This window comes from Clinocottus analis, unplaced genomic scaffold (genome assembly GCF_023055335.1).
Source record: "Clinocottus analis isolate CAN_PGR_092001 unplaced genomic scaffold, fCliAna1.0.p SCAF_14, whole genome shotgun sequence".
Taxonomy (NCBI): domain Eukaryota; kingdom Metazoa; phylum Chordata; class Actinopteri; order Perciformes; family Cottidae; genus Clinocottus; species Clinocottus analis.
In genome coordinates, this window is record NW_027175865.1 from 4581531 (window position 1) to 4593955 (window position 12425).

The 12425-nt window shown below is 43.3% G+C and overlaps 1 protein-coding gene across 1 annotated transcript; it reads left to right on the plus strand.

Annotated features, from left to right (window-relative positions):
* The first annotated feature begins 119 nt into the window (after window positions 1-119).
* On the plus strand, window positions 120-10639 carry prrt1 (proline-rich transmembrane protein 1). The gene is made up of 4 exons (XM_068576244.1): window positions 120-619; window positions 3629-3966; window positions 5860-6051; window positions 7371-10639. The coding sequence occupies exons 1-4, from the start codon at window positions 601-603 to the stop codon at window positions 7545-7547; spliced, it is 726 nt and encodes a 241-aa protein (XP_068432345.1). The 5' UTR covers window positions 120-600; the 3' UTR covers window positions 7548-10639.
* The last annotated feature ends 1786 nt before the right edge of the window (window positions 10640-12425 follow it).

Here is a 12425-nt window from a genome sequence, read left to right on the forward strand (position 1 = left end):
CAGTCTATTGTCCCAGGGGGGAGGGTAGAGGGGGGGAGGAGAGGGAGGGGGGGTGCATCCTGCAAACACCTCCGAGGAAAAACGCTTCCATCTGAGGATAATGTGCGCGAGACGAAACACTGAGGGGGTTAAATGCCACGCGATGGAAAGACATCCGCGCCGCTTTGTCGAGCTGTGATGGGATCCTCCAGCACGGTGCGTGTGTAGACCCCCCCATCCCTCCCAGTCCGGGCTGTCACTTTAAGACAACGATAGCTTTGTGTCTGATTAATTCAATGTTCGGCGACGCGTTATCGGAGAAACCTCGTTAGACGACCAGCAGCACAGAGACACAGAGAGAGGACAGGAGGGGGGATACCGACTGCTGGAAGAGAGGTCTGGGTTCAAAGAAACACATGAAGTTAGTATTATTGCAATAAAACCCGTGGGTGTTTTTTTTTTTATTTATTATTTTTTATTTGTAAGATGAAGACATCTTGAGGATGGGTTGTTTGGACTGAGTCTGCATCATCGCGCACGAAAGGAGGGATTTCTTCTTCTTCTCGGCATCAGCTTGGAGTAAAAATACATCACAAGAGGGAGGACAGACGCTCGGAAGGCATGTCGTCGGAAAAACACGGTGAGCTGTTTGAATTGTGTTTAAATACGGCGTGTTTTTAAGCCTAATTTGAGCCTAATTGAGCCACTTCTTAACACCATTGAGATATACGAATTTCCTTCTTTTTTTTAAATGCACTTCGCTTTGTTTCATCCGCGGATGTATCTGGCTGACGAGATGTTTTTCCCCCAGCTGCCCCTGTTGTCAATATATCTATCTTTTATTTGGCTGCACAGCTTCTTTCTGTAGGGTGCTGCACCGCTGTGTGGGTGCAGCCTGGGGAGGAAAAAGCACCCCAGGGCCTCTTTATTTTAATCCATGCTGCTAAATAGAGTTCAACTTTAAGTGATTGCATTTTTGGGGGGTAATTTTGTTTATTTTATGCTTTGAAAAACTATGATTTTTATTGATTATTACATAGCAGGAGGTCGTGCAAATGAATTCTCGGGGTTCTTGTTATTTTTCCATTCCCCTGTGTTTCATTATCATCATTAGAGAAAGGCCTACGTCGGCTCCGTCTCTCCTCACTGTATGGACATCCGTGTGGGTGTCCTCTGCGCGTGCACACCTCCGCTCGCGCGTGTTTAACATCCTTGATTATTATTGTTAAAAATAATAATAATTATAATTATAATAATTCTAGTGGTGCACCACAACAAAAAGAAGGCAATTTTGTCTCGTCATTCTATTTTTTTCTTTCTCGTCCATTGTTTTAGGACGTGAAAGCGCTCGCTGATGATGGAGCTCAAACAGCCGCTTTCCAGGAAAAAAAAACAAAAGAAATAAAGGTCATAATGAGACGTGTAAAGTTGCCATTGATACTGTGAAGTGGCAGACTGTACAGCTGCAGTTTGGGCTGAACACCTGACAGTTGTCACCTGCTTCATCAAACATGTGTAATCTATTGTCGATGCTATTAAAAGAACACCTGCTCCACAGTGTAATGATATTTATGAGGATGCACACCACTGTTTTCCCTATTTAAATACAGCGGGGGAAATGATACCTCGCAGGTGTCTGAGGATGGATGCTTTGGGTCCAGTTCAATTTCAGTGAAGCTCAGTATTGTATATCCAAAATTATGGGCTTTCAGTTGTCATGGTTGCCTCTGCTGCTTTCCTCCAACATGCATGGGTTAACCTACAGCTGCAATAACAGATGAAAAGCTCCAGTGTTCATTCTTGCTGTAATGAAGAGCAGAATGCTGGCACGAGTCCCCACGGATGTCTTATACGGATGTCTTACGGATAGCCTATATATTTGTGTGTGTGTAAGAGCCCAACGCTAACTATAGTCTCTTACCATCAATAAATGTCTGTAATGCACAGACTTCTCACACATCTGGTCTGTATGAATAAAATCATTTCGAACAGGTCTGTCGGCCTAAGTAATAACATTGATAGGCTTCATTACTTTTAAGTCCCAATATGCTCACTATTCCTGTTATTAGAAACACTGTGTGCTGTTCCTGCAAGTCAGTACGTCTCCTGTGAGAAAAGTATCTCTGTGTCTGTCCACAGCTCATCCTGCCCACTGCTGCGCCAAACTGCACTATATTTTAGGTGCTTGTGGGTTTTTTCGTGACTGGCACTTTCTCAAATCACCATCTATTGCCTGTTTGATAAATGCCATTGATCGACTGCTGAATCCTCACTCACTACTCATCCCCCCCCCTCTCCTGCCGGAAGGAGCTGCAAGTTACACACAGTGTGGGGCGGGGGAGGGGGGGGGGCAGTCTGCTACCAGTGCAATTGTAATTAACGATGCAATTATTAATCATAAACCTGCTGGTTTAGTCTTAAAAAGCAAATGGCAGATTACCTCTTAAAACGTTTTGAATAATGTCGCTTGATATTAGTTTGTGAATGCTAATGGCCTTCATCCATTTAAATTCTGGAAGCTAAGCAGTAGCCCACCCACAGCTTGGCTTCTTTGTGAAGTTGGTGCTTTTACTTTTTTTTTTTTTTTACTAGAAATACCTGCTGCATCACCCACTGAATAAATATTGCAAGTGTTGCTTCAAGCCGATGTTTCTCTCATTTTCTCTCATCTTTTAAAAGTGAAAATCCAGCACTCCCTCGCTTCTTCCTTGTTGAGTCCAATATCGAGACAGACTCTGCATTAAGTACGCTTTAAATGGAGAAACACCAACATGCGTTTAGTTTCTCGTGTTGGCCAAGCTGCTCGTCACGTCCTGCCCTTTTAAAGGTGTCCCTTCCCTCGTGCTCGGTCCTTTCCTCTGCTTGTCCGTTTCTGGTCCACTTCCTGCTTGTGACAGAGTCGGGGACTGTTATGTAAAGCCGGTCCCCGAGCACAAGTCGTCATCCCTCATCACTCAGCTGCTCTGCTCTCCGACTGCCTCCTGCTCTCCTCCCTTGGTTCCATCGAATCCTCGCTCCTCCGTCCTCACCTCTGTCGGCCTCCATCTTCTCTCCCTCCTCCCTCCTCATGTCCCCGTCATAGTGGATTACCGTACCCGCGGCCACTTCCCTGCTGCGAAAAAAAAACACGACGCCCCGTCAGTCACTTTCAATGTTAAACAAACACAAAGGGAAGCAGGCGCGTGAGCATGGGATGCTCAAAGGCAGGAGGACGCTTCAAACAGACAGACACACTATCGGATGAAGTTTTCCATCTCAGAAATGCCACATCTCTGACTGCTAATAAACATCGCTTTTGAAGGGAGGCGTCGGAAAGAAGAAAAAAAGGCCTTTTTTTCTCTGGAGGTGAAAATGTCAATCAATGTCATCATTAGCACACAGGCTACACAGGATTTATGTCTCTTTTGGTGCCGTTTGAAGTCTTGCTGAGGAGCTGTGGTCTGTGTAATGGTTTCTCTCCCTTCTCCACAGTGAGATAAGACATATTCCATTCAACATGCGTACAAACGCGTAACGGCGCTTGAGTTAGATAACGCTTTGCTACACGTGTTTCTCTGATTGTTCTTCCTCTGCCTTTTCTATTTGTGATTTCTCTCCTACCTGCTTTTTTCTTATCCTCCCTCCCTCTTCTTTCTTCATCATCTCCCAGGTCTCGATGACTCCGGCCGTCAGACCATGCAGCCTCCTCCGTACCTCTCCGGCCCGCAAGACCCGAACGTACCCCAACACCCCAACATGCAAACGGCGCCGGGCAACCAGCCCAACTACCCTCCTCCGCCCCCTCCCCCGGGCTCAGACGGATACCTCCAAGAAACACAGTTCCACTGCGGCCCGCTGGGTCCTCAGGGGGCCCCGCAGGGCTTCACGGTCCAGACCCAGGCCCCCGGAGGCACCATGTCTCACGCCCCTGTAGGATACCTCCACCCGGGCTACCCGCTTCAGCTGCAGCCCTGCACAGCTTACGTACCCGTCTACCCGATGGCATCGGTGAGTCAGAGACGTTTAAAGTGCTTTTCAAGATTTCGCAGGTCTGACATCAGCCTGCCGCAGAATTACACCAGTCTGTTCATTTTACTTTACATTTCATTCCTCGGAATATCCGGGATACTTGTTGTGATGTTTTCCACCCTCAACACTACTGATTGTGTTTCCTCGAAAGAACGGTGTCGCTGCAGTTCACGCTTGATATGATATTTGACAACTTTAGGTGAATTCTTGATTTCGGTGACTGTTACAGCTGACATGGTTAATGTGGCTTTTATTTACTTATTTTGTGAGGATTATTATTTGGAGCAGACACATTTACAAGCATAAAATGTAGAGAATACACACATTTCACACGCAGTATTAATCCAAAGCACATTGATACTGTGTGTGATGAGATGATTTGTGTTACTTGTCTTTCGATGGGCTTTTATATAAAGTACACTTCCATTGTGTGAGCACCGGGCTTGTTGATGTGGTTGCTGCATTGCTTCATTGTGTAGGCAGTTAAGGCTAACTTTATGACGTTTGGTAATTCAAAGTGGTACACAAACAGGACACCGAGACTGAAAACAACAGGATATGACGGTATGATGGTTTGTCTGTGGCTCAGGGGTGCAGAGTGTGACAATACACAATATCCAATAGGGGGTAGCAACCTTTTCTCACCTACACATGTGTACGTGTAGCCCACACATACACAGACTTTTGCTTGTGGAGTGATGTAAAAGCGCACGTCAAAGTGTGCACGGCTGTTTGATTTGTGCGTGTGCGTAGAGCTCATTTGCGTTCACTTTGACAGTGATTTGCCTTTATACTCAACCGCTTTTAGGGTCTCCCACAGAGTGGGCTATTCTACAGCAAAAATGATATTTATTAATTATACTACAAGGTGTCCCATTAGCTGGTGCAGCTCACACTAGGATACACTTTCTAAAGGACATGAGACACTGCAATGATTGTAGTTCAAAGCTTGCATTTGCCGGGATCAGGATTAAAGTTTGGACCACATACCGCAAAATCTTAAATTCACATCCTGTGTTGCATGTCATCTATCTCTCGCCCCTCATTTCCTGTCACTCTCTGCTGTTGCCTTTCTATTAAAGGCGTCAACTTCCCAAAACAACAATGAAAGAATGACAAGAATGAAAATCGAACGTCAGTCCTTGGCTAAAATGCTCTCAGTTCTTGAACATGCAACCTGAGACGAGCTGATGTGAGTCGCCACTGCTTTGGTTTTAAAAGCAGCTTGTGAACCAGTGCTCAAAAATCATTAATAGATGCCTTCTGTACCTGGTATTGCTTCACTTTTGGACAATATATAGTTTTAATTTCAGCTGCACATGTTGACACAGTAGATAAAACCACTCCTTAATGGGATAGTGGGGAAACTTATGCCCCAAAATGTGATTGTGAGTTATCAAACCACCGAAAGTGTTTCTCTGCTACCAGTGCGCTGGATCGAAAACAAGAGCCTGGGTTTAGTATTCTCTGCTAGTATTCTCTACAGTCGCTTCAAATAAAATAAATATTTAAAATCCCCAGCAGTGTAATTTATATTGCATACAGTCTTGTGTACAGGACTGCAGGAGTGTTTGGGGGGAAATGCTATCAAAAGCAAAATCCGCACTGTCCCATCTTGCAGGCCAGTTCCTACAAATTAATAATCGGGTTTGAGACGTTTCCGGCCACGCTGCTGATAAAACTCCCAGATGCACGACTCTTTAATGTATGCAACAGGGACTGTGCTCATGCAGCTGTCCTCCTCTTTGACTGTGTCACCTTGTTCCTGTGTCTTTTAGAGGGGGAAGTGCTTTGTAAGCGGCTTTACTGTTTAAAAAAAAAAAAGCACTCGTACTTACTCACTGTCTTCTCTCTCTCTCTCTCTTTGTTCAGGGACAACCTTACATGCCGGCCGGGGGAGGTCACCCAGGGATCCCACCGGGCCAGATGCATCCCATGCAAATGCCACCAAGCATCACCCTAATGGACCGTCGGCCGCCACACGACTACCTGCCCATCGCCGTGCTCACCACCGTCTGCTGCTTCTGGCCAACAGGCATCATTGCGATCATCAAAGCAGTGCAGGTCAATGCGACTTCATCATACCTTTTGATCTTTGAGTTTTATTCACATAATGTAAATGCATCCTCGAGTCAGTATTATGTAGAACAGTCTGAGAAATCACACGTATTTTGGTCAAAATGTATGTGTTTAAGGGATAACCTCACAAATGGGGGACTTGTTCTGTTAGCCATGCTAGCGTTGTGGCTACAGGCAACATTTAGTTCATCCCTTTGGTCCAGACTCAAATATCTTCTCAACAATTTGATGCATTGCCATGAAACTGCCCAAAACTATGGATCCTACTGACTTTGGTGATCCAACACCACCATGAGGTTGATCTTTGTATTTTGAAGTAAAATGTCTCGACCACTTCCGGATGAATCGTCATTACATTTGGGTCACGCAATCCCGTCCACTATCAGGACGAATTTCTAATAACATTGGAGAGTCTGTATGTTTTCCTATAGTGGCTTCAAATATAAAGACCATCCGTTCCCATCAGCCTTAGCTGTACAATTTGTGTTTTGTGGTCGCTAGCAAATGGGAGCATGCTAACATGCTAAACTGCGATGGTAAACATGGAAAACATTATAGTTGCTGGACATCATGAGCATGTTTTTTTTCCCAGATGGTACACATAATGACATTAATCGTGTGATTTTTTTTTTCAAACAAAATGCATATAGCGTGTCAATACTTGCTTGTTGTGTCGGATGCTTGGATTTGAAAGTTTAGTTCAGCCACATTCTCCGACCCCTCCCTCACAGTGGGCAAATAGGCATCTATTACGGATGCTGACACCCTGTGTTTTCGATACTTTTCAATAATGCAGAATCAGGAAACTGCCGACCTCAAGAGTTAACGTTACACATTTCATGGCAATATATCTTGGCTCGGTGCGCCACCATTACAACCTAAAGTCGAGCGTGAAGTGAGAAGCTGAAGGCTCAGTGTGGTCTCTCTCGTACCTCCGTGATGCCTGTTGTTTGCCTCTGTAATGGCAGACTGCGCTGACCAACGTGCACGCAGCAGATCACATTACGTAACTGCACCATTGTCGGTGCAACGGGATAGAATGGATTTTTTCCTCTGGGCCTGCTCAGCTGGCTTTGAGTTAAGTTGAGCTGACAGGGCATGGACCCACTGGTCTGAGCTGTATATGTTGTTATGGTGTGTTAATGTAGCGTGGAACGGCCTCTTCCTGCACATTCAGCCTGTGCTGCAGTGAAATCGATCCATGCATGGTGTTTCAGACTCTCTCCTGCTCCCACTCGTGCATCTTCTTGTTACATAACCTATTTTCTAATTTCTCCACTCACCCATCCCCTTCCCTCCCGTAGGTGCGCACAGCGATAGCCAGAGGGGACATGGTGACGGCGGAGATAGCCTCCCGCGAGGCGCGCAACTTCTCCTTCATCAGCCTGGCTGTCGGCATCGCCTCCATTGTGCTGTGCACCATCCTCACCGTGGTAGTCATCATCGCCTCGCAGCACCACGACGACGACTGGGAGCCGTAACTCCACACAGCGTCAGACAGATGGGAAATCATGGCATACATTAGCTAGCTAACTACTCTCGATCGTTTGGAGGAAGTAGGAGCACCGAGAACACACACAAACTGCTACCGCATTGCTGACCCTACTGTGCACAGCCACACACACACACACACACACAGCTCTGACCTAACCCGCTGCCATCAAACACACAAAACGACGACCAAAATCACAGCTGATGATCAAATGCCAAATACAATCAGCTGTCAAATGACGCCCAGTATTGCTGTTAGCACAGCGACCGCTTAATATTGATTCTCCGATATGAGCTGCGTGAGGTAAGCAAAGCTCCTTGTATTAACCATTAATTTGACGCTGATTAATTGATAGGTCACCGTGTTAAATACGCCAACAACTGAATCTGCTAAATGGGCCCACACGGTTGTTTTTAGGATATTTAAATGCACATTTTAGTCTTACAATTCAAATAAAAGTGCAGAATACCTGTTTCCTCTTTAAAAAATCAAGAAAAAAAGTGCCATGTGGAAATCTAGTTGATTTACAGAATAATATTATTGCTGACAAACTGTCAAATGGATTAAATGTGTTGGAGTGGGTGATCAATACACATTTAACACACCAAATGGAGACTGACAGAGTGTCTAATGTAACCAAACAGAGTATTTATTTGAGATTGGTTGTTCGTACGCTCCATGGACATTTTAGCTGGATGAGATGATACATCATTTATGGATTATATGTTTGTTGATTTATTTAAAATCTGTTATTTATGAATTCATTCAATATCTACCCATGCATCGACGTTGTCCGCTATAGTTTACAGTATATCGTTTGTTGCAGCTATCTGACACTTTTGAAATTGGCTTAAATTTGATATCTGATGATGATGCACTTTGTAGTAACCAGACGAGCCGACGCAGCTGCTTACATTCATAGTTCTTATAGTGCATGATGAATATAAAATTAAGCTAATGGGGCATCTCGTGCAATAATAGCTTGTCTCCCAGCTGTTGGTGCAAATATTTCCTAAAATGTCTACAAGTGTGTGGTACAGTTTTTTTTCTTCTCAAACAAGTTACTGTCAATAAAGGAAAATGAGACAATTTAGATGATTAATATATAGTATTTGAATCTTAGGTTTGCAAATATTGTTTTCGGAAGTATTTTCGGAGTGTATTGGCCTATTTTGTGATGCACATCTCTGAGCTATTTAATCTCCCAGACACTGTGTGTGAAACTTTAGTGCAACGTTAGACTTATGAGGCAGCATAGCCCTGCATGTCATCCTCAGTTTGTTTCCATTTGTCTTAAATATGGAGGTTAGATGTACGACTGTGAGCTTCTATAACGTTGTTTCACTGTTGTAACACAATGAGTCAGGGTTCATTTCATATGGGTTTGGTCTCCTTAATGTAGCAGCAGGTGTGCTGTTGTTTATGAGAGCCAACAGAGCTGTAAGTCAATGTTACTGTATGAACTACCATGTGGGGTTTATGGGAGGAACTGAAAATGAATGTTTCCAATAGGAGAGAGAGAAAATATTAATGCCTATACTGTATTGTAGCACTTTCCGCTCCATGAAATCTTTCCTCTGGTCTTTTTCCTCTGTTTGTCTTTCTCCTGTTCACATGACTTATTGGACCTATTCATATTTCCCTTCTGCCCCCCCCCCCCCCCCTCCCCCCCACCCACCCACCTTCCTCCTCCCTCCTTTGTTGGTTGATGATGCTATTTTTAAAAGAATTATACAGAGATATTAAAGAATTATGTTTGTTAATAATGAACACAAAGAGAGACAGTGTAACTACAGTTTATTCTGTTGTTTATATATTATTATTGTTATTATTATAGGCAACTGCATTGCATTTGATTATCACTCATGTATAATAAAAAGTACATCTGGGCACGTATTTATCAAACTTCTAAAAACTTTCAATTTAGTAATGCAATGTCTTTTAAGGACATGTTAAAAGCAATCTTAGATATTCACGCTTATATATGTTATTCATCAAATACTGAATTATTACTACTGCTTTCGATAACATATTATTCATTACGACCAATAAGGGTTTAAACAAATAATCCAAACGTGTTTCTGAGAAGGTGTGTGATTTAAAAATGTAATTTTTTTCAAATTGCACTGATCAATGCGGTAGTTCCACTTCATGGGAAATTTGCTTATTTGCGTTCTAGTGGCGCGTTAGATGAGAAAATCAATGCTACTCTCACGTCTGTGCGCTAAATATGAAGCTACAGCTAAGAGATAGTTAGCCTAATTTAGCTTAGCATCAAGAGTGTAAACAGGAGGATACGGCTTGTTTTGCTCTGTGTTTTTACACTTTAATCTTTGTACGTATTTAAAAAAAAAGAGATATATAACATGTTAATCAGTGAGCTTTAAAGGTGCTAGAAAGTACTTTATATTACCTTTGGATAAAGCCAATCTGTTTCCCCCTTTTGCAAAGCTAAGCTAACTAGCTTCTGACTGCTGCTTCACATTGTAATTGTGTCAAGAAATTCCAAATAAGCATCCTTCCCAAAATGTTAAACTCTTGATTCAAGGTGTTGAATAGGATTACAAATGTAGGCTTTTTACATTTAAACCCCAAATTTCACTTTTAGCCGTTTGACAAATGCAGGCCCTGTCCTTATATGATCGACTCAGTGATATTTCAGTGTTAAAAGAATAAATGACGCACAGTATTGTATAGTATTATTATTGTACAGAGGGCTCTGGCGGTGAGTGTGTGTCTAATGAATAGAGTCACTCCTAGCATATCTAAGGTTAGTTTATACAGCGCTAGGCTTCATCTCCCTGTGTGCTTTCTGATGGGACTCTTCTCAGCAACATCGCCGCGTCCTCACACAGCGGGGAGATGTGTTCTTCATTTTCTTATTTCATTTGTTTGGTTTTTGAGCTTGTAAATGCGATGGGTTGCTTGTTTCAAAGAGCCAAAAATTACCTGTGTACGTGTGGTTCTCTTGGGGTTTATTATTATAATGATGTTCATGGCTGTGTTGCACACACGTTGGTTGTTTCTGACTTCAGTTGTTTGGGTAATGAATAAACGAAAATGAATTTTTGGGGTTGTGAACGCGGTTGGTAAACGCGGTGTCTCATTCTTCCGGTCTGTTTTTCTCCTCTCGGTGTCTCTCCATCCTCGATGTCTCTGTGGCCTTTCCTCTCTCCCCTCATCACTAAGGTGCTATTTATAGGACAGTTGCCCCGGTTTTCTCCCTCTCTGTCTCTCTTTTTCTTCCTTCTGTCAGAACATGAACTACAGTATCTCTCACTGTCTTCTGTTTTTTTTTTTTTTTACAGCTGCTAGTTCTCCTTTTATATTTTGACTTCCAATCCGAGCAACCAACAGACAAACCTGTCAGGTTGACGATCTCATCAACTTTTGGATGGATTGTCATTAAAAAACACATTCATGGTCCCCAGAAGATAAATCCTAATAAATAATGACCACCTGATTTTCTATCCTAGTGGTTTAGAGACAAATATAACTATTGGATGGATTGCCATAAAATCTTGTAAAAAAATAATAAATCATATCTTCGTTTGACATTTCGTCTAGCACCATCGTCAGGTCAAAGTTTCAATGTAACTTTACACTTTGGCTGTGACTAATACCTACAAAACTAATGACAACCAAGAAGCCTCAGCTTGTACTATTGTGTTTAAGCACTATTCGCAAATGTTTGCATGCTAACACACTGCACTGTGATAGTGACCACGGTAATTATACCTGTTGAACATCAACAAGTTAGCGTTGTCATTGTGAGCATGTTAGCTTGCTGATGTTTGTTCGGTCTCACAGAGGCACGAGTGTGGCTGTAGAATCTCACGGACGTAAGGATGTTCGTTGTTTTCGTTCGCCTCCATTTGCCTCACACAGGGTTGAAAACTTTTTTAAGCAGCTCAACTGTACAACACCTTACATGTCAGAGCCCGACAACAACTAAACTGTTAATTGGACATTTCTATAACAGCTGTTATGTCACCTACTAAGTTAATATGGTGAGCATGTTAGCTCACCATATTATGGTATATTCATATCCAGCAGTTATGGAGCACCATTATTGTTCATTCAGATGGATGTTTTCTAATTAACTCTCTTTTATCTCCTGACTGAACTACCAGCTATAGCTGCTAGCTGTCTGCTGGTTGGTGTTGGCCTGGTCGTGGACAGTGAGGTTTTAGAGCTCCGTGGTCAAAAACATCAGACAAAGATGAAGCTGACAGCTAAACAATGAGACAATAACACTCCACGACTTCACGACTGCCAGCATTTTCGTTCACATTGTTTTCATGTCGCTTGAAGTCCCATCCGTGACAACTTGAAGTCGGACCTAAACAATCTGGCCAATGGGAAAGAGGTTTGAGGGAGGAACTAAAGGTGGGAGCTAAGCCAGCCTGTGTGTGCAGGATCGCAGATGGCCATTTAGCCTCCCGAGGACAGCCAGCGTCTCTGAGATCGTTTAACTTGGCCTCACGCTGCAAGCCTCTCTCCTCCATCACACAATCCCCACACCCCCCCAGGCCTGGGTCAGCCACGCTTGCTGTCTCGCTGTGTGTGTTTGTGTTATCCTGCAGCTCTCTCGCTGGGCTGTCATCTCAGCCACAGCACCAGGACTGATGGGTAATCGCTGGTAATATGTGAGAAGCCAAATGCATAAAGATATCGAATCCACGTACACGCGTAAAAGCAAACGTGCAATAACACAAAAACAAACACACGGTTCTACTTCTGTGGCTGACATTTAAGGTAATATATCCAGCCAATGATTCATGGTAACCTGCTTTCAGCATCATTACACAGCTGCATCAAGGGAAGTGTCTTTCTTTCACTCCATGCTTCTATTGATTTTGTCTAC